This window comes from Phodopus roborovskii, unplaced genomic scaffold, assembly GCF_943737965.1.
Source record: "Phodopus roborovskii unplaced genomic scaffold, PHOROB, whole genome shotgun sequence".
Classification (NCBI taxonomy): Eukaryota; Metazoa; Chordata; class Mammalia; order Rodentia; family Cricetidae; genus Phodopus; species Phodopus roborovskii.
In genome coordinates, this window is record NW_026126433.1 from 32197273 (window position 1) to 32220912 (window position 23640).

The window sequence follows — 23640 nt, forward strand, 5'->3', positions numbered from 1 at the left end:
GAGGAAAGGGAGGGAGGGAGGGAGGAAGGAGAGGAAACTGGGATCAATATGTAAAATAAAAATAAAAAATAAATAAAAATAAAAATAAAATAAAACCAGTAGAAAGGGGATTTTAACAAGTGTCTTGTTTCAGTTCAAAATTCCAGAATTTCTTTTTTTAACTATATGGTAATTTTAATTTTTTATCATTGTGATGCTTATTTTTAATTTAAATATAAGTACATAACTTCATCCTTCCCTCCTCCAAACCCTCCTAGTTAATATCCCTTGAAACTCTCCCCTGCCTCCCTCAAGTAGATAGCCTCTTTTTCTTTTATTACATACACAAACACTTACGTATGTGTAAGCCCAAATGTATATAAATATAACCTACTGAGTCTGTCTTTGTTGTTTGTGGTTTCAAGACTGACCCCTCTGTACTGTAAAATTACTATTATCAGGGTCAACACTGGAAGAACTTAGTTCCCATTCTCCAAGCAGTCGACAGTTGCCTGTAGTTTTTTTTTTTTTTTTTTTTTTTTTTTGTCTAGGAGTGGGTCCCACGGCAATCTTCCCCCTTCCACATTATTATTTCTAATGATATTTCTAGTGAGAGATTTTTAATAGAGTGCTATGTAGCATGTTCTCTGAAGAATGTAAGAAATGTTTGAATGTGATCATTTTCTCTGTACAAACTTGAAACACTAGTTCTGCTGCCACATATAAAAATTTGCATACCCAAACTTTACTAAATTTGATTTCCCTCTTATAGCTCATATTTCATCAATCTAATCTCGACCATGACCTATAATAGTTATTAAAGTGTTGATAAAATATTTACGGTATGTCTAAGATAAACTGCCTTTGATCTCGCTTTTAAAATGCACACACATCATACACATACCACACAAAATATATAAATAAATATACTTAATAAAAAAGCTTCTAAACTTAAAAAATAAAAATATAATAATTGGCATAAAGATAATTAATGAAGCAGTTAGAAAGTAAGGTATTGATCACACTGAAGCAAGAAAAATAATGTGACTGAGTTAAGAATCAACTAAATTTGTCAACAATTTAAGTCCTTGCTATAAGACTGAAATAACAAGAGTAGTGGCACCAGGTAGGAGACTGTTTATATTCATCCAGGTTCTAGCTAAGAGCTAAAAAATGCAGCATCATTAAAACAAACAAACAAACAAACAAAAAAAAAAACCTTCCAGGAAAGCGTGCACACACCTACACATTAAAAAGAAACACCAGTTAAAGCCCAGCTGCACAACTATGTAGTATATGGCTATCACATTTATACATAGCTTGTTTTTATGTCTTCTATATGCTCTCCATTTGAATATAAAGAATTTTAGTTTTGAAGCTCAAGAACAATTTTATTAAAGTTTAAGAGAGAAAGAAAAGAAGGAAAAAAATAGAACAGGCAAGCTGTAACTCTTGGCGATGGAGAAGAGAAGGAGAGAAAGCCCTGCCTTTTAAGTTAGAGTCCAGCATGTTCAGCAGGCAGCCACATGGCAGACAAGCAGCCACATGGCAGAAGGGGTGTAGGGGTACTTCAGAGAAAAAGGGTGAGAAAGCCCAAAGTGACAGGGAATGCATGCCCAGGCTCTGGAAAAAGAAACAGAAAAAAGAAAAAGTTATACTTTTCTGAGTGACTCAAAAAAAACAGGGTGAATTAACAACTGTGTGGCTGTGGCTTCTAAGCAGATGCCAAACACAAGCAATTTTTGTTTGTGAAATGACTTGTATGGTAACTGCTGCTGAAGACTGCCTTCTGTCTAATGAGACTAAGAGTTGGGCTACAGAAAAGACACATCGGTGTTTGAAACTATTTTCCTCTCTGGTTGTAATCAGAAATAGTATTGAACAGGTAATGAACAATAAGTCAAGGGAACTCTATTTTTAATTTTCACTAGCATAAACCCATTGTACAAAATATTAGGCTTCATTATGATACCATCATATGTGTCTATTATGTACTTTAATCACATTTATTCCCTCTCAGGCCCATTATCCCCTCTTTTCTGTATTCACCCTTACTTCTGGTTTTTCTCTCACCAAACAAAATGAGGAAACTTTTTTAAAATATAATAATTTTAATCAAGATGTGGTAGCACAAATGTGGAATCCCAGCACTTAGGGAGGAAAGGCAGAAGATTGTAAGTTGAAGGCCAAACTGGGATGCATTTTTTTTTTCTTAAAAAAAAAATACACTTAGGCAAATACAAAAACATACACAGATCATGATAAATTCATGATAAATATAAAAGGTTATTTAATGTTACTGTGAACCAAGTCAATTAAAATTAATTGATGCATGTGTCATTTTTAAAGTTTTGATTATTTTATTTACACATACACCACAGCATATGTGTGGAGGTTAGAGAAGAATTTGGTTGTTATTCTTGAGTTGTTTCTTTCTGCCATGTGAGTTCTGGAGTCAAACTCAGGTCATCAGGCTTGGCAACAAATGCCTTTATGGCTGAGCCATCTTGTCAGTCTTGGTTATATGTCTTAAAGGACAGCATATTAACACCTGCCAATCATGTCTTTTAAGTAATTTCTTGTCACTTACATATAACAAGAATAAGGTAATCAACATAAAGTTCAAAATTCATATGAAGAAATGGCAAGACTATCCTGAGTCTCAACAACAGGACAATTCAGAATATGTGGGAATATATAGCAGTGACAAGGTAATCTAACAGTGATTCCTATAATTTTGTTGTGATGGACTTAACTTTCTGCTAAAATTCCTTGTGTTCAAATTAATACCCTTTAACACACTTTTCAACAGCATTTGGAAAATAAGCAAAGATACCTTAATTCACTTAACTTTAGATCTTTCCCAGAAAATTAAAAAGCAATTTCAGTCATTTTAAATCTGTATTCTCCTTTTAGTTAAATTACATACTAAAGCAAGAAAATTCAGAATGACTTGAACTTCCACTTTTGCTTTGACAGGCAAATTGTTGAAAATAATTAAATAAAAGAATACTCCAATTCCCCCCAGCAGGCAGACATTTCTATACCACCTCCAGTTGTAACTTTTGATGTGTGCACTGACAGAAATGTCATTTACTGAACTAATAATACAAGGTATTGAAAATGCATGAAAGCCTATAAAAGAAAAGAAACTACTGCTTCTTACTCTGTGGTTTTGGTAGTTTTACAGAGGTGATAGCTGGTGGATTTTTTTAAAAAAACAAGGAAACATCTCAAACAGTCAAAAACTGTCAAAAACAGAAGAGGAAAAAAATTAAAGAAAAATAGAAATTTGATGTCTTGCTTATATTCTCATAGTACAAGAGCAACATGAGAAATTGGAATTTTCAATGTATGTTTTTCATACTTTTCAATTCAGTTCTAACAATGCTTTTTTTCTTTCCTGGTACTGAATAATCTGAGACACTATAAAGACATTATCCATTTTTTAAATTTTATTACAGTACTTTGCAGGGAAGATCTCACTGAAAAAGTAGCATCATGGAAAGACTGATGAGAGAGAGAACAATGTGGCTATCCAGGATATAAAGAAAGCCAAGCAAAGGCAAGTTCCACAGATCACAGACAAAGATATCTGCTGTGCTTGAAGCTACCAATCTATGTTTCATCCCTGGAAAGCACACGATGGATGAAGAGCCAACTCATACAGCTTATCTTCTGACATCTACCACTTCCATATGCATGCCACAGCATATAAGTGTCCACACACAAACACAGAAAGAGACACACAGACAGGAGGAAAGAGAGGGAAAGGATGGGAGAGGGACAAAGAATTAATTAATTAAAAAAATAATAAGGGAAAATAGAAAAGGACAAGTATAGAATTTCAGAGGCATAGAATGGTAGAAAATTAAATCAGAAAGGTAAAATATGATTAAGAGCCATGATAAAACAATTCGTGCTAAATAAAGTGAGAAATACCAACATTTCCTATTCCTCCCTCAGAAAGGGTCTCACTACATAGACCTAGATGACCTGAAACTTCCTAGAACCAGGCTAGCCTTGACCTCACGTAATTGTCTCTGCCTCACAAGTGCCACTATGCCATGCCTAGAAGCACCAATACTTCCAAGAAAAGTAGTACAACCTATTTTAAAATGATAGTTGATGTGAGGAACACAGACTACAGAAGACAAGAGTAGAATCAGATAGGGCCAAGTAGTGATTAGATTATTGATTCCCAAATCTCAGGTTCCACCTGTTGATAGGAGACGACTGATGACTTGGCTGTATGATATTCAGTCATTTACAGTACCTGGAAAAAGAGCACTCACTACATACCATAAAAGAATGAAGCAAACTATTTAGGAGACATGATTCTGGAAACACCACTCTATTGTTCATGTTCAGCATGAAGACATTTAAATGGTCAGAGCCCTCTCTGTTATCTCCTGGGAGAGTGTGTGATCTTGCACATGCAGACAGCTTTCTAAACTTTCTACACACAGAATTTTATGAAGTTCCACTTACTTCTGAGATGTTGGCAAAACTATTGTTTTTCAACCAGAATTCATTCCCATTCTGTTGCTATAAAAATTACAACTACTATTCTCATCAATGCTTCAGGAACAGTGTTTTTCCATATTCTCTTCCCATGAAGAAAATCCCTTCCAGTATCAAAAGAAATGCTAGTTTGAGGTTTGGTTTTCAACATTATCATAACAATAAATCAGTATTGGGAATGAGCAGGATTATTCTTTGGAGCTAAATTATCACAGAGTTCACTGTAATAAGTCTCTACAAGCAAGGTTCAGCTGTTTTTCTACTGCATAAACTGGTCTTCATCTGTCAAGTATTGGTCAGTTTCTGAAGCCCGGAAATGGCTCTCTCTGATAGTATTATCTACTCTTCCTCAGCCTTCTTTACTAAGTATATTTAAATATTATTTGCCTGAGGAGCATACTAAAAAATGTCATAGAAAACATTTTGAAACATTTCTAAGTATAGAAACTGCTGCTATACTAGAATTACTGTTTCTCTTTTTGATGTTAAAATGCCCTGGTTGAAAAGGCTTACTCAGGTGGACTTAAGTGGAAGAAACCTGCTAAGCAGAGCAAACAACATTTATAAAGACACAGAAGCTAGTCAGGAAGCCTATGCTTAAGAATTGGGTATGTGAATTCCTTTCTATTTTTAGCTTTCTCTATCCAACTACAAAGACAGTCAAATCTCTTGTATCCTAAAAATGTCCTCAGTTGGCCAGAATAACCTTTGATGATATTTTGTTTGTTGCAGAGGATGCAGTAATAACCTAATATTTTTAGTTCAATCTTCTCATCAAATTTCTTGAAAAAGTAATTCAAACACTGTTCTACCTCCCTCACCTCTAGTCTTCAACCCAAAGCAAGACCCATTCTCACTTTAGTAGAATCCCTATTATGGACTCCAGGGGACTTTTCAAATACCCAAACCCAATGCCCAGGTTTAAGTTTTTACCCTGCTTCACAGGACAAGGCCGAGTACTATCTGCATCAGAATCTCCACTCCTGCAACAGCACTATACTACCTATTTTCGCCTTGGATTGTTCAGATTATTTTTCTGCAGATCTTTTAGCTTGGGCTTTCTTCTTGGATCTATTGGTAAAATGTCAGTGACCTAATGTCTGTTTTGACTCTACCTACTCCACGTTGGCACTAAGATAATTTCAGACTTTATTATTACTTCATGTTCATGACTCTCACTATAAAAGATCTCTTAAGTATAAGACTATTTCTAATGATTGAAAAATTCTAACTTAATAATAAAAAATAATAATAATAAAACCATAATAAACCTTCAAGAGCCTCACCTACAGAGAGAGAGAGAGAGAGAGAGAGAGAGAGAGAGAGAGAGAGAGAGAATAAAAGAGGGAGCCATTATTGGTTTGAAAATAAAATTGAACACAAAGAAAGGTCTAGAGAACTACAAGACTGCCGCCAACTAACAATTTGAGCTTCCATGGAAAGGCTATCATAAATGCCCTTCCCGGAGAGTGATATCAACAACTAACTTATCCATGGAGCCCTCAACTAATGCCTGTTGGAAACAGGAGCAAACACCCATACATAAACAATGAGTCGAACTAGAACCCAGATACAGATGGAGAGGACAAGACCAGGCGGCAGAAACACATACAGACAACTTACCTGAACAAGGAGGAGCTAACAGCCACTAGACTGATAGCTGGGAAGCCAGCATGGGACTGACTCAGGCCCCCCTGAATATGGGTCTCAGCCAGAAGGACTGAGCAGTCTAAGGGACCTCAGACAGTGGAGCCAGGATGTATCCCTGGTGCACAAAAGGACCTTGCGGACACATCCCCCAAGGAGGGATAACTGCCTTAATCTAGAGACAGGAGAGAAGCCCTAGTCCCTACTTCACATGACCTGTCAGATCTACATGTCCCTAACTGGATGGCATACCCCTACATATGGAATTGGGGTGGGGGTGGGAGGGGAGGGTGGTTAGGGTGCATGTGAGAGGGCAGAGAGGGTAAAAGGGAGGGAGGGAGGGAAGGAGAGGGGAGGGGGAACTGGGATCAAAATGTAAAATAATAAATTAAATAAAAAAAATTAACCTCAAGAAAAATTTAGTTTTCCCCTCAGGTTAAAAGATGAATAATTCTAATGTTTTCTCTGTTAAAACATTAAGATCATGGTAGTTGATGTTTCCCAAATAATTAAGGAAGTGTTTCATTTTATGTTACATTATGTTTTCCTGCCCAAAGTGTACAATTTAGACAAACTGCTCTTGCATGTATTAGCAGGGGGGAAATGCACATAGCTTCTAAGTCTGCCCCTTAAACTTCCTCCTTATTTTGTTCTTCTCCCATTTGTATCCATAATGATATAGATAACTGAATTCTTGAAAGCATTCTAAATAGTGGAAACCTACTATGGAAGTAAAAACCTATGACTGATAAAAACACTATTGACATGGTATTATATAGCAATTTATCTCCTCAAACATGCTTATCAAAAGGATATGCAGGCAACTACATGGTCAAATAAATGAGGAAAAGAACTATTGTTTTTACCAAAAAAAAAAAAATTATCATTTTGAAAACTACGTAAGTTTTAGGTCCTTGGGGGCTATTGCACATTTTAAGCTCCATGTAATCCAATTTTCATGACTACATATTCAAGCAATACATGACTTTTCATGAGAAACCCTAAACTTAAACTTAAGTAGCAAGACATATGATACAAAGAACTGTAAATTTGATCAACAGCCTGTGATTAGAGAGATGCTAAGTCTGAAGGGAGAACCCAGTCTTGTTTTGCTAAATGGATGTGGATGGTGATATGAAACACCTCCTTAGTACTCATATCTATATCCAAAGACTAGTGCAGCACCCACCCTTCCCTAGAAAGTCTTCTTTTTTACAGTATACATCAGTTAATACAGAGTCCTCAATGTTCCAAATATGGAGAATAAGTGACTGTGGAGTGCTCAGAGGACACACACGGAAGAAGGGTTGGAAAAACTGTAAGTAGCAGAAGTGGATGAGGGGTGCTAAGAAACAGTGTCTTCTTAACATAACATGGCAAATACACTCTTTAACTTACTGCACCTGCACAAAACTAGACTGTTACTGTTTCATCATGCATGAGGGAGGGCCCCACAGGACTCCACATTTTCACTGAGGGAGTATGGGCAGTCAATGGATCTCAGGGAAAGAAAGACATTCTCTTTTGGGGGAAACTTATTTTCATTATTTTTAATATTGGGGGGTATGTACACATGGGTACAGGTGCCCAGGGAACACAGAGCAATGGATGGATCTTCATGAGATGCAGACATGGAAGACAAGACCAAGCTGCAGAAACACATAGAGACAGCTGACCTGAACAAGGAGGAGCTAATGGGCCCCCAGACTGATAGCTGGAAATCCAGCATGGGATTGACTCACAACTTCTGAACATGGGTCTCAGAAAACCTGAGCAGTCTAAGGTACCTCGGACAGTGGAACCAGGAGGTATTCCTGGTAAAGGAAAGGACTTTGGGAGCACATTCCCCATGGAGGGATACTCCCTTAACCTAGAGACAGGAGAGAAGGCCTAGTTCCTACAAATATAGATGGCCCCTCCTGAAGGGCATCACCCTGCAAGTGGAGTGTTTGGGGGGGAAGGGATGGAAGGGTGGTGGGGAGGCTTGAGAGGGTGGGGAAGAGGGAGGGATGGAAGGAGGGAGGGAGAGGGAACCGGGATCCATATGTAAAATAAAAATAACAAGAATAAATTAAAAACATGCTTTTGGAAAGAAAAAATGATAGAGGCCTTCAAAGATGGTATGAGAAAAATCCCTTAAAGAAATGGAAGAAAAAACAAACAAAAAAAATGGAAGAAATAGAGGGAAAGACCAAAAAAAAAAAAAAAAAAAATGCGTAAAGAAAGCCAAGAAAAAACAATCAAACAGATGAAGGAAACAATTCAAACAGTCCAAGACTTGAAAAATGAAATAGAGACAATAAAGAAAACACAAACCAAGGGAATGCTGGAAATAGAAAAACTGGGCAAACGATCAGAAACTACAGACATAAGCATAACCAACAGAATATAAGAGATCGAAGAGAGAATCTCAGGTGCTGAAGATAAACTAGAGGAAATAGAGTCATCGACCAAAGAAAATCTTAAAGCCAACAAATCCTTAACACAAAACATCCAGGAAATGTAGGACACTGAAAAGATCAAACCTAAGGATGACAGGTATAAAAGAAGGTGAAGAAGCCCAGCTCAAAGGTACAGAAAATATATTTAACAAAATCAATGAAGAAAATTTTCTCAATCCTAAGAAGGACATGCCTATGAAAGTACAGGAAGCATACTGAACACCAAATAGACTGGACCAAAGAAAAAAATTCCCTCCCCACATAATGATCAAAACACCTAACATACAGAATACAGAAAGAATATAAAGAGAAGCTAAAGGAAAAGGCCAGGTAACATATAAAGGCAGACCTATCAAAATTACATCTGACTTCTCCATGGAAACTCTGAAGGCCAGAAGGTCCTGGATAAATGTTCTAAAATACTAAGAGTCCATGAATGCCAGCCCAGGCTACTTTGCCAAGCAAAACTCTCATTCACTATAGATGAAGAAAACAACATATTCAAGGACAAAGCCAGATTTTCACAATACATATCCACAAATCCAGCCCTACAGAAAGTTCTGGAAGGAAAACTTCAACCTAAGGAAATTAACTACATGCACAAAGCCAAAGGCAAGAGATAATCCCACTTTACCAGAACCCAAAAGAAAAAGTGGGGGAAATGAGTTGGGGGGGGGGGGTCAGGGAGCATGGGAGGTAGGGAGAGGGAACAGGGATTGGTATGTAAAATAAGGAAAAATTACATATATATATATATATATATATATATATATATATAATGACAAAGCAAAAAACCATCATCATCATCATCATGAAATCAATATATATGTATATAATTTTATATTTCTAAAAAGTGGGACAATAAAACCAAAATGCAATTTAATAAAAATAACAACAACAAAAAGATTGGACCCTAAGAAACAGAAAGGCTGCCTACCAGTAAAAATAATAAAACTGAATAAATATTAAAACATATGGTAGAGCATGCCTTTAACCCCAGAACTCAGGAGTCAGAGACCAAAAAAAAAAAAGGAAAGAAATCCAAGACCTATAGGTTCACTGCTAAATTTTACTAAGCCTCTTTACAGAAAAACCAAAAACCAACACCAATTAAAAGCCATTCAAACATCATAAAAACAAATATAATCCAATACCCTTGACAAAGATAGATGACAAGAACTTTAAGAAAATAGCAAAGCCAACTTAGTAGCACATTAAAAAGGTAACTGACTATGATCGAGTAGAATACATCTCCAGAATCAAAAACTACTTGGTACGTAAAAACTCAGTATGCATATGTCACCACATTAACAGAATAGACAACAATGTCATGAGCATTTCAATAGATGCATGAAATGCAATGAAAAATTCAGTATGCCTTGCTTTAAAACCTTTAAACGCATTAGATACAAAAGAAACAATAGAAGTACATAGAGACAGCTTACCTGAACAAGGAGGAGCTAAGGGCCACTAGACTGATAGCTGGGAAGCCAACAGGGGTCTGACTCGGACCCCCCTGAATATGGGTCTCAGCCAGAAGGTCTGAGCAGCCTAAGAGACCTCAGACAGTGGAGCCAGGATGTATCCCTGGTGCACAAAAGGACTTTGCAAACATATCCCCCATGGAGGGATAACTGCCTTATTCTAGAGATAGGAGAGAAGCCCTAGTCCCTACTTCACAGGACCTGTCAGATCTACATGACCCCAACTGGATGGCATTCCCCTACATATTGTATTGTGGTGGGGGGTTGGGAGGGGAGGGTGTTTAGAGTGCATGGGAGAGGGTAGAGAGGGCAAAAGGGAGGGAAGGAGGGAGGGAGGGCTTGGGGGGAGGGAGGGAGGGAGAGGGAACTGGGATCGACAGTAAATGTAAAATAATAAAAAAAAAAAAACGCTTTGACTCCAAAATTTAAGTTGAAGAACAAGTTACTGGGGAAAAGTATTTCTATTTTTGTTTCCACAGAAAATGAAAAGATGTGGATTCCTTCCAGACTAATGTGGTTTGATCACACCAGACCGCCTGAAACAGAGTACCAGGTGATCCTACATTCCAAACAGCTGGACAAAACAGCCCTACAGACTACAGCTAGGATATCTGAATCTTCTTCGAATCCCCCAAGACAGCGCCCCTTACCAGCAGGAAGTAGTTTGGAAAGAACGACGCCCAAATTCCCAAATATTGTGTATAAATGTTTGTTTTCATTTAATTGGACTTTGTTATATAAAATTAAATAAAAAATACTCTATATGCATAAAAAAAAGAAAGAAAATAAAAAAAAAAAAAAAGAAACATACATCCACACAATAAAGACTGTACATGACAAACTCTAAGGTAATCTGCTGGAAGAGAAAACTCAAAATCACTTCTAAGATCTGAAAGGAATACACTCACTCTTGCCACTTCTCTGTAACACAGGACTAGAATTCTTGGCTAAAGAAATTAGATAAAGAAATCAAGATAATATGGGGAGTTAATAATTCCTGTTTACATACCACATGACCTTAAAAGTTGTAAATTGTAGATATACCACCAAAACACCGCTAAAATGAATAAAGACGCCTAATACAAGTTACAGGATACAAACTCACATTCTTTACTTTTTCATTGACTTGACAGATTTACTAAAATATTCAGGATACTATGTCTTTCACATTGTTATGTTTTCTTTGTATTGTCTTTTAATACACAATGATTTCATATAAACAAAAATAATTTCATATAATTTCATATTCATCACATTCTTTGTAATATCTAACTGGTCCAATAACTCAAAAATGTGCCTCACTTGATAACTGGATAATATGAGGCACAACTGCTTTACTATTATTCAGACATGAAAAGTATTAAATATCAATATATGCTATAATGTGTATTAATGAGGACAATGTCAAAACTATTAGGTCAAGTAAAGAAAGCTACATATGAAAGACAGTATTTTATACTTCTAATTATACTTCTAATCTCCCAGACATGGGGAAAAAATAAATTAAAAAATGCAAATTAGTGGTTACCAGGAGCTAGGATAAGGAAAAACAGGAATGACTACTCAGATAACAGTTTCTACCACTTGAGCAATGGAAATTTTTGAAAGTAAAAAGGTGGTTTCTCAACAATGTTAACATATTATATGCTTTTACATGGCTAATTCTGTTAAGGAAACTTGCCTTAGTTCTAAAAGTGGCTTATAAATTTTAGTAATTTGTCTAATGTGATGGTTAAAAGAATCGAACAGCCTGGGTTCAGATATCAGCAACTGCCCCTTGCAACTGAATGACATAAGCAAGCAACTTATGTTCTCTGTGCCTTAGTTCCATCCCTAAAGCCAACTTCACAAAAATATATGTACAATTAAAAAACAATGAAATTAGTTGACATATAATTATCACTAAACCCCCCAGAGTGAGGACTCGTGTACGTACACACACTCACACACACACACACACACACACACACACACACACACACACACACACACCACTTTTGAATGCATGCAATTCGTACCGTCTTCTGCTTCATCCTCCAGAGGTGACATTGGTCCCCCTCCACTAGTAGGTGTGACTGGCTCCTCCTTATCTGACTCTCTCTGCAGACTCACCACTTCATAAATTGCATCTCCAGCACTGCCATGGCCTTTTCCCTCAAACTGAAAAAGATAAAATCATATATTTAAATATTAGAAATATAAATGTGAGATAAACCTGGGAGGAGGTAGGGAAAGGAGAATAAAAACAAATAAATAAATAAGAAATGAATCATATAACGATTCATTAAAAATCAAAATACTAATCAGTTTTGAAAGACTTTGAAGATGTTCCACATTCTACAATATTAAAATAGTCAGCTAATCCCTACAGAATGGGAAAAGATCTTCAACAACCCCACATCTGACAGAGGGCTGATCACCAAAATATATAAAGAACTCAAGAAACAAGACATCAAACTACCAAATAATCCAATTAAAAAATAGGGTACATATCTAAACAGAGAATGCTCAACAAAAAAATCTCAAATGGTAGAAAGACACTTAAGGAAATGCTCAACATCCTTAGTCATCAAGGAAATACAAATCAAAACAATTCTGAGATCCCATCTTATGCATATCACAATGGCTAAAATCAAAAACACCAATGACAGCTTATGCTGGAGAGGATGTGGAGGAAGGGGAACACTCCTCCATTGCTGGTAGAAGTGCAAACTAGTACAGCCTCTGTGAAAAACAATATGGTGATTTCTCAAAAAATTAGGGATCAACCTACCTCAAGACCCTGCAATGCCACTGTTAGGCATATGCCCAAAGGAGGCACATTCACACCATAAGGACATTTGTTCATAGCAATATTATTCTTAATTGTTACATCTTGAAAACAACCTAGATGCCCCTCAACTGAAGAATGGATAAAGAAATTGTGGTATATTTACACAATGGAGTATTACCCAGCGGTAACTAACAATAACATCCTAAATAGCAGGCAAATGGATAGAACTAGACAAAAATATCCTAAGTAAAGTAACCTAAAACCAGAAACACAAATATGGTATGTACTCATTCATAAGTGGATACCAGACATAAAGCAAAAGATACCCAGCCTACAATACACAACCCCAGAGAAGCTAGAACCCTCTTCCATAAACAGATGGAAGCAGATGCAGATATCCACAACTAACCAATAGGCCAAGCTCCTGGAGTACAATCAAAGTGAGGGAGGAGCAATAATTTGAACAAAAGAGTCAAGACCATGATGGGGAGACCCATAGAATAAGCTAACCCGAGCTAATGAGAGATCACTGACTCAGGTCTGACAAATGGGGAACCTGCATAAGACTGAACTAGACACCCTTAATATAGGTGACAATGGTGTGACTGGGACAATATATGAGGCTACTGGCAATAGGTCCAAGACCTAACACTAATGCACAAACTGACTTAGTGGAGCCCATTCTATATAGAGCGATACCTTGTTCAGCCTAAACATGGGTGTGGGGGATGGAAAGGTGTCTTGGTCCTGCTTCAGGTAGATCATGGGACAGACTTAGTAGACTTCCTAGGGGAGGCCTTACTCTCTCCAATGAGCAGATGGGAGGAGGGGAAGTAAGGGAAGTGGGAGGAGAGAAGGGAGGGGGAACTGGGATTAGAATGTAACAAAATCAATTAATAATAAAAAAATTCAACCAAGATTTCATTCTTTATATAAAAAATAAGCATATGCATCTCATCAACATGTAAATTATTTATATTCCAAATAATTGTTATTTAATACATTTATGAATGATTTATTATCAGTAAAAGTTTTATTCCTATACTTATTTTATGTATCTATCTATATACCTAGTTTAGTATACAAATTTCTCATGCAAAAAGGAATACTGAGTGGGAAAAGGTTAAGAAAATCTAATATACAAGATCTCTTGTTTCACTGAGCCGAACTGGAATCCAGTTGCTGAGAAGGAGGAATAATAAGAAAAGGGGTCAAGACCAGGCTACAGAAACTCACAGAGACAGCTTACCTGAACAAGGGGAGCTCATGAACCACCAGACTGATAGCTGGGAATCCAGCACTGGACAGACTCAGACCCCCTGAACATGGATCTCAGTTAGAAGGCCTAGGCAGTCTAAAGGACCTCTGACATGGAACCAGGATGTATTCCTGGTGCAGAAAGGACTTTAGGAGCACATTCCCCATGGAGGGATACTCCCTTAGGCTAGAGGCAGGAGGGAGGGCCTAGTCCCTACTCCAAATGACAGATTTTGATGATCCCTCCTAGGAGGCATCACCCTCCCTGTGGAGTAGGGGGAAGATGGGATGGGAGGAGGGCTGGGGATCATGGGAGAGGGGAAGGGATGGAAGGACGGAGGAAGGGAGAAGGAACCACGATCAATATGTAAAATAAGAAAAAATAATAATATATAAAAAAATCTCTTGTTTGTAACAAAAGTGTCTATATAAATCATATAAGAGAATGTGTTTCCTCACCCTTTACAATAGCCACAAGCAACATAAAGTATCTTGGTGTAACGCTTACCAAACAAGTAAAAGATCTATATAATAAGAACTTTGTGACTCTAAAGAAAGAAATTAAAGAAGATACCAGAAAATGGAAAGACCTCCCATGCTCTTGGATAGGTAGGATAAACATAGTAAAAATGGCAATCTTACCAAAAGCAATCTACAGATTCAATGCAATCCCCATTAAAATCCCACCACAATTCTTCACCGACCTTGAAAGGATAATAATTAACTTTATATGGAAAAACAAAAGACCCAGGATAGCCAAAACAACCCTATACAATAAAAGAACATCAGGAGGCATCACCATTCCTGACTTTAAGCTCTACTACAGAGCTATAGTTCTGAAAACAGCCTGGTATTGGCATAAAAATAGACAGGTAGACCAATGGAATCGAATTGAAAATCCTGATATTAATCCACGCACCTATGAACACCTGATTTTCGACAAAACAGCTAAAATGATACAATGGGGCAAAGACAGCATCTTCAACAAATGGTGCTGGCACAATTGGATGAGGGTGTGTAGAAGACTGCAGATAGACCCATGTCTGTCGCCATGCACAAAACTCAAGTCCAAATGGATCAAAGACCTCAACATCAATCCAGCCACATTGAACCTCTTAGAAGAGAAAGTAGGAGGTACCCTTGAACAAATTGGTATAGGAGACCGCTTCTTGAACATAACTCCAGGGGCACAGACACTGAAAGAAACAATTAATAAATGGGACCTCTTCAAACTTAGAAGCTTCTGTAAGGCAAAGGACACAGTTGACAAGACCAAACGGCAGCCCACTGACTGGGAAAAGATTTTCACTAATCCTATATCCGACAAAGGGCTGATCTCCAAAATATACAAAGAACTCAAGAAACTAGTCAACAAAACACCAAATAACCCTATTAAAAAATGGGGTACAGAACTGAAGAAAGAATTCTCAATGGAGGAAATCAAAAAGGCTGAAAGACACTTAAGAAAATGCTCCACATCCTTAGCTATCAGGGAAATGCAAATCAAAACAACTTTGAGATACCATCTTACCCCTGCCAGAATGGCTAAAATTAGAAACACCAGTGATGACTTATGTTGGAGAGGATGTGGAGAAAGTGGAACACTCCTCCACTGCTGGTGGGAGTGCAAACTCATACAGCCACTTTGGAGATCAGTATGGCGGTTCCTCAGGAAAATGGGAATTAATTTACCACAGGACCCGGCAATCCCCCTCTTAGGCATATACCCAAAGGATTCACATCAATGCAACAAAGACATCTGTTCAACTATGTTCATAGCAGCACTATTTGTAATAGCAAGAACCTGGAAGCAACCTAGATGCCCTTCAATTGAAGAATGGTTAATGAAGATGTGGCACATCTACACAATGGAATACTACTCTGCAGAAAAAAATAATGGTATCTTGAAATTCGCAGGCAAGTGGATGGCACTTGAAGAAACCATCCTGAATGAGGTAACCCAGTCACAAAAAGAGGAACACAGTATGTACTCACTCATATATGGATTTTAGACCTAGATCAAATGATCACCAGCCTATAATTCACATCACCAGAGGAACTAGGATACAAGTTGTATTCTAAGAGATTCATATAAAGTCCCTCACAGAACTGGGAAGGGACAAGTCCCCCAGACCTCAGGTATAGTGGGGGGAGGACAGCTAATGGAGAGAGAAGTAGGAGAAAATGAGAGGGAGGAGAGGAAGGCATGTGCGACTAGGAGGATTGAGCCTGGTTAGGAATGGAAAATAGGAAAGAGAGAGAGAGACAGAGACAGAGAGAGAGAACATAAAAGAGGGAGCCAATATTGGTTTGAAGATAAAGTTGAACACAAAGAAAGGTCGAAGGAACTACAAGACTGCTCCCAACTAACAATCTCAGCTTCCGTGGAAAGGCTATCATAAATGCCCTTCCCGGAGAGTGAGATCAACAACTAACTTCTCCAAGGAGTCCTCAACTAATGCCTGTTGAAAACAGGAGCAAACACCCATACATAAACACTGAGTCAAACTAGAACCCAGAAGCAGATGGAGAGGACAAGACCATGCGGTAGAAGTACATAGAGACAGCTTACCTGAACAAGGAGGAGCTAAGGGCCACTAGACTGATAGCTGGGAAGCCAACAGGGGTCTGACTCGGACTCCCCTGAATATGGGTCTCAGCCAGAAGGTCTGAGCAGCCTAAGAGACCTCAGACAGTGGAGCCAGGATGTATCCCTGGTGCACAAAAGGACTTTGCAAACATATCCCCCATGGAGGGATAACTGCCTTATTCTAGAGATAGGAGAGAAGCCCTAGTCCCTACTTCACAGGACCTGTCAGATCTACATGACCCCAACTGGATGGCATTCCCCTACATATTGTATTGTGGTGGGGGGTTGGGAGGGGAGGGTGTTTAGAGTGCATGGGAGAGGGTAGAGAGGGCAAAAGGGAGGGAAGGAGGGAGGGAGGGGCTTGGGGGGAGGGAGGGAGGGAGGGAGAGGGAACTGGGATCGACATGTAAAATAATAATAAAAAAAAAAAAAAAAAAAAAAAAAAAACGCTTTGACTCCAAAATTTAAGTTGAAGAACAAGTTACTGGGGAAAAGTATTTCTATTTTTGTTTCCACAGAAAATGAAAAGATGTGGATTCCTTCCAGACTAATGTGGTTTGATCACACCAGACCGCCTGAAACAGAGTACCAGGTGATCCTACATTCCAAACAGCTGGACAAAACAGCCCTACAGACTACAGCTAGGATATCTGAATCTTCTTCGAATCCCCCAAGACAGCGCCCCTTACCAGCAGGAAGTAGTTTGGAAAGAACGACGCCCAAATTCCCAAATATTGTGTATAAATGTTTGTTTTCATTTAATTGGACTTTGTTATATAAAATTAAATAAAAAATACTCTATATGCAAAAAAAAAAAAAAAAAAAAAAAAGAGAATGTGTTTCCAAGCAGGCTTTATTTGCTTCTACACAAGACAAACAAAAATGACAATATAAACAGGGTTGCTAAGTCAGAAAAACAAACAAAAATACACCCTATATCTTACTTTTCCACAGTTTCTATAACTTGTTAATTTTCAGCTTTCTACAAAAAGAATAATAGCTGTTATTATTGTTATTATTCAGTTTCTCTTGGTTATTCAGTATGTTTATTTAAATATGTATAAATTGAAAAGCATCTTGAATGGTAATTTTTATTTTATTCATTTTTATTTAATTTCTATTATCCTTAAATTCACAAAGTAAAGTGTCTTATTATGGCATTTTAATATATGCCAACAAAGTATTCCCCCATCCTTGCGCTCCCCTCTTGTTGGTATCCTCCCTTTCAAAATAGTCCTCTCTTCTACTTTCATGTCACATGTGTTTCATTTGTTTACCCATTTTAATACTAGCAGTTCTTTGTTTCCAACCTAACGAAAAGTTAGACACTCAAAAGAAAAGAGATTTTTGAGTAGCTGGGCATCCTCAACCCCCATCCCCAACTCCAATGAAGAATCTCATAGTTTGATGGCACAATTCATCAAGAAGGGAAGGCATGATGGCAGGAAAGTGAGGTAGGTGGTCACATTACAGCCAGTTAGCAAATAAAGAATGATGGATGCTTACATTCAGCATGATTTCTCCCTTTAATTCAGTATAAGACCCAAGTCCATAGAATGGTACTACCCACAAAGTCAGATTTAACCAGGAGTGCTCTGGACTGTTTACTGAGAAATGCTAAGGTTATCTTGAACTCTGGTTCCCTTCAGAGAACTGAGGGTTATATTCTCTGGGGTAACATATATCAAGCAATCTCTACATTCAGGTCCTTCAAGCAGTGTTCTTCACTCCTTTTGTTTTAAAATGCTTTTCCATTTGCTCATCATAACTGGCTAGAAGGGTTAGTGATTGTTAGGGGCAAGTGTCAAATGCTCAGTTACTTATCTGACAGCTGTCAAGGCCCTTTCCCAGGTGCAGCTACCACCCTAAGGTACAGACAGTAAGTCAGACAAGGATGACAGCTGGGGGATACACCACTTATAACACTACAGGCTAATTGTATCCACCCAAAAGAATCAAAGAATTTAGCAACAGTTGCCATAGATGGCCTGACAAGTGCTGTTCTTGCCTATGACTATTCTACTGACAGCCTAGGCTGTCAACCAGGTTAGCTGACATGTATGCTAGACCAGAAGCTGGAGCTACCATCCCTGTGGCCTTCTAATACAACTGTGACTATCATTACTGCTTCTCCACAGTCCCTCAGAGGTACTGGAAGCCAGAACATTAACATCACAATCTCCTCAAATGCCATAGGGTGCTCAATTGGAGGCTATGTCAGTGGCCCCTTCAGGATGTCATGATACCAGCAGAGAGAGATCTAAATCTAGTTGCCAGCATCACTAAAGTCCCACTGGAAACCTCAGGAATTACATACAATAGCTGAATGTGGAGGCTGCGCCCACCCTCTGATATAACCGCTATAACAGCTGCTAAGAAAAGCTTGCTCCACTGCTACAGCTGGCATTGTCGATAAGAATACTTCACTGGGATACTACTATGACTATTCCAGAACCCTCCCCCAATGCTGCAACCACTTTAAATGTTCCCATTCCATTTCCTGAAAAACACCTCTCTCACCAATGAGAGTCAGGACAGACAAGCAGTATGCCTGTGCAGACTGACAAGTGATACAGTCTGTGATACCAGTCAGATGATGTGTGTAGGCCTGCCCTGTTCAGGTATGTATGCAGCATTCATCATATCCTTCTCAGCTCAGTCTATAAGATCTATGCCCTGTTTTGCACTATGTGCAACAGCATGTGCCCTAATAAAGCCTTTTGGGGATGATTTTATTGCTGTTTGTTTGTGCCAGGATCTCAGGTAGCCCAAGCTGGCCTAGAACTTGCTATGAAGCCAAGAATGACCTTGAACTCCTCATCATCCCTCCTGCATCTACCTCTGAGTGCTGGGATTATGGGTGTGTGAAATTATGCTTGGTTTAAGAGATGCTATGGCTCAAACCCATGGCTTCCAGCATGCTATCAGGCACACTAACTATTAAGCTATATCCAATCCACCATTCATAATTTGTATCTCAAGAAGAGTGGGCTGATCTGATGACATTACTACCAAGAGCTACAGGACTAGAAAATGCCTAGCATTTGGAGACCTGATAGAGCTAACAAAATCTGGGATGCCTGGAAGTGCTCAAAGCTGCTGGCTGGCAAAGCTCCAGAACTGGCAAAGGTTGCTAATCCAGCAATGGAGAGCTGCCAAAAGCTTCTGGCAGCTACTGACTCCAGCTACTGAGTGTGTGCTTAGAGGTCCTGTCAAGAGCAGCTTGGGAAACTGTTAATGCCCACCAGCTGCTGAGAGCCTCTGGTCAAGGCTATAATATTACTTTTTCTTCACATGATTTCTAAGTTAAATTGACCCAAAGAACCCTCAACCAATAAGGCAACAATTAGATAGAGATATCAAGAAAATACATGCTACTTTAACATTAAACCTATACTTAAGACAGAGCCTATATCAATTAATACCACCAAGGAGACACTTATTGTTTGTTGAATGAATACATAAATAACCAAACAACACTATGTGGTAGATATATCCAATTTACAGATAAAGAAGTAACAGCTCATAAACATGACCAAATGACAGAACAGAGAACTAGTTTCATACCTAGTATCAAATCATTAGTATCTCCACTAAATTGTCATGTTACAGTCTAAAAAAGAGATGATGAAATAAGCTAAGGCCTAGAATCACCAAAACATAAATTCCTTCAATAACGAAGATGATTGTCAGGAAAAGCCCAGACCTTCTGCTAATGAGTCTTACATTCAGGACTGGCTTTTCAAGAAGAGACAGCTTCTCCAGCCAATGATACTGCAACTTAAAATCGTCAAAGCATGTACTACACCTGAAAAGAAACCTGCCTTCCATGTAGAGGCACCCCACAAATCAACAAGACACTTCTCCTTTGACATAATTCCCCCAGACACAGACAGGGCACGCCATCTTGAACTTATATCTCTTGGCCTCATTGATGGTTAAGTGTGTGATAAAACTTTTACTTTCTTCACCATTTAGTTGTATTTTCTCTAGACTATCATAAGTGCCATATTGACATCACTTCCACACCTTTCTCTTCTCCCTCCAACTCATAAATACATTAACACAAGCTACCAAGTGCATTTATTGTTGCTTATATATACACATGTGTTTAGGACTGACCACTAGGGATTGGATAACACACTAGGGGTCTCACCCTGGGGATGTGGGGGGCTTTTTCAGCAATCACTGGTTGCCTGATAAAATTTTTTAATTTAAAAACACCCAGTACCACAGTATGCCTTCTATCCATGTTGGAAAGAGAGTCTGCTTGGTTTCAGCAGTCTGCCTCAGCTCTTTGAGACAGAATATACCTGCAATAACAGCTATTTGGGAGGCATTATAATGCAAGAGAATTGCAATGTTTGAAGCTAGCCTATATATCTTAGTAAGAGCCACCTATTTCAAAATCTTAAAAAGACAAAAACTAAACAACAAAACCACCAATACACACATTATTGTGAACATAGGCTCCACTGTCAAATTCTACAAGGCTTATAAAAAACAGAATTTATTTCCTCAAAGGGACTTCTTTATCACCTATGCCATTTTATTGCTGTAGTTCCCTGTATCTAAAACAGCACAACACTGGACATTGTTTTCACTTGGCATGCACCATATGCATAGCTAAATATACCTTCTATACATTTCCTTATTAACAGATCAGAGGTCCAGTGGAGCGTAGGACTTTAAACACTATTCCATTATTGTAGACACTATACCACATATATCAAAAGTAATCTGTCCTTCAGTTAATATGACTGTGACAGTCACTGAATTAATTATCTTCATTGTGTCTCCCAAATAATAATCTCAACATCATAAAGGCCTTCAGAAATACTATCAACCTGCACTCTAACTTTAAAGTGAGGAAACTGTGCATTAGAGAGATAGAGATTCCTGGAGGCCTTAGATTGTACTGTCTTTTGTGGAGCAGCCCATCTCATACACTTATTTTATACATAAGTTCTAAGTGTTTATTTCATCTGTTTAAATTCAAAACCCATGACATCTAACAATACATATAAATGAGAGGTGATTCTTTTTACATCAGTATAAAATTCAGAATATCACTTGAGAACAAATGTTCCAATAATCACAATTCATTTATTATTAGAGTTGAAACTCTCCATAATAGGCAGCAATATGTTTTTCAGAACACTTGTTCAACATGACATTATATATACTAACAGATATTATTTCAATTATTCAAACTTTACTAATTTTATTTATGAAATGCCAATCTAAAGCTGAAAATAGTCATGCCTCTAATCTCAACATTTTGAAGGCTGAGGCAGGAGAACTGCCATCAACTGTGAGGCCAGTCTGGGCTACAAAATGAGTTCCAAGTCACCTAGAGCTATACAGTGAAAATCCTCTCTCACAAAACAGGAAGAGATAGACAGAGATGGGGAACAATCTTCATTTATCTTATAAATGTTATCCTGTTATCGATGTTATTTGATAAATGACTGTATCACAGATAACATTGCTATTACTTTAAAGTTAATATATAAGCATTTCTTTTAGGACACTCATTTTTCTTATTTTTGTTTATTTTTGTTTGATTGTTGTCGTATGTACCTGCCTCATATTATTCCTTGTAATTTATCACATATCCCCAGAATAAGAAATCAAAAGCCATCCACATTTTGAGAACTGCTGACTCAGCTGACTTTTTAAGAATTAAAATATTTTATAGAAACCTCACAAAATCACTCAAATCACCTATCTTTCTGGCAGAAATTAATTTGAGAAATTCTCAAAATTAATTAATTCACTGAAGTAAGTGAATGTTGCATTTCCAAGTTTTCCAAGTTCCTATCTCTATATGCCTATTCACTCATGCCTAAAAACAAATCTATTTCCATAAGTTTAGTTCATTTCACAGTGCTTATTTACTGTGCCCAAAACTCTGGACTCAATCTCCATCATCACATACAAGTGGATAAGATATCACACACCTGCAACCCCAGTATGTTTTTTGTTGTTTGTTTTCTTTTGTATTTAAATTTGAAACTAAGTTGTTTTATTTGTCAATCCCAGTTCCTTTACCCTTCCCATCCTCCCCTAACACCCCCACCAAACCCCAGCCCATCTCCTCTTTCTGTTCCCCAGGGAGGGTGAGGCCTTCCATGGGGAGCCTTCAAAGTCTATCATATCATGTGGGGCAGGGCCTACACCTTCCCCCATGTGTCCAGGCTGAGAAAGTTTCCCTCTACTATGGAATAGGTTCCAAAAGACCATTTGTATACTAGGGATAAATACAAATCCATTACTAGAGGCCCCATAGACTGCCCAGTCATCATAACTAATACCCACATTTGGGGATCTGGATTGGTCTTATGCTGGTTTCCCCGCTATCAGACTGGGGTGCATGAGCTTCCCCTTGTTCAGGTCAACTGTTTCTGTGTGCTTCTCCAGGATGGTCTTAACCCCTTTGCTCATGACTCCTCCCTCTCTGCAACTGGATTCCAGGAATTAAGCTCAGTGTTTAGCTGTGGGTGTCTGCTTCTACTGATATCAGCTACTAGATGTAGGCTCTATGATGGCATATAAGGTCAATCTCATTCCCATGGAAGGGCATTAAAGATAGCCTCTCCACTATTGCTTAGATTGTTAGTTGGGTTCATCCTTGTAGATCTCTGGGCATTTCCCTAATGCCAGATTTCTCCTTAAATCTATACTGGTTCCTTCTAATATGGTAACCCCAGTATTTGTAAGATAAAGGCAAAAGGATTAAAAAAAAAAAATCTAAGGACATCTTCATCTACATATTAAGTTTAAGGCCAGAATGAACTCCCAAATCTTGCCTAAAAATCAAAAACAAACAAAAAAACACTTCTATACATTTGACACTAGAAAGAGTATCAGTCATTTTTATAGAAAGAAATTATTTTTATAAAGAACAGATGTCCTACTGTTGATCAATGTATTCGGGTCTGA

At 38.0% G+C, this 23640-nt stretch overlaps 1 protein-coding gene across 3 annotated transcripts in view; it reads right to left on the bottom strand.

Annotated features, from left to right (window-relative positions):
- The window catches only part of Rabgap1l (RAB GTPase activating protein 1 like), a 569277-nt gene that overhangs the window by 431072 nt on the left and 114565 nt on the right, over positions 1-23640 (bottom strand). For all 3 annotated transcript variants that reach the window (XM_051186069.1, XM_051186071.1, XM_051186070.1), the window contains exon 11: positions 12094-12235. In XM_051186069.1, the coding sequence (XP_051042026.1) occupies positions 12094-12235 (142 nt within the window). The remainder of the gene's footprint in view (positions 1-12093; positions 12236-23640) is intronic.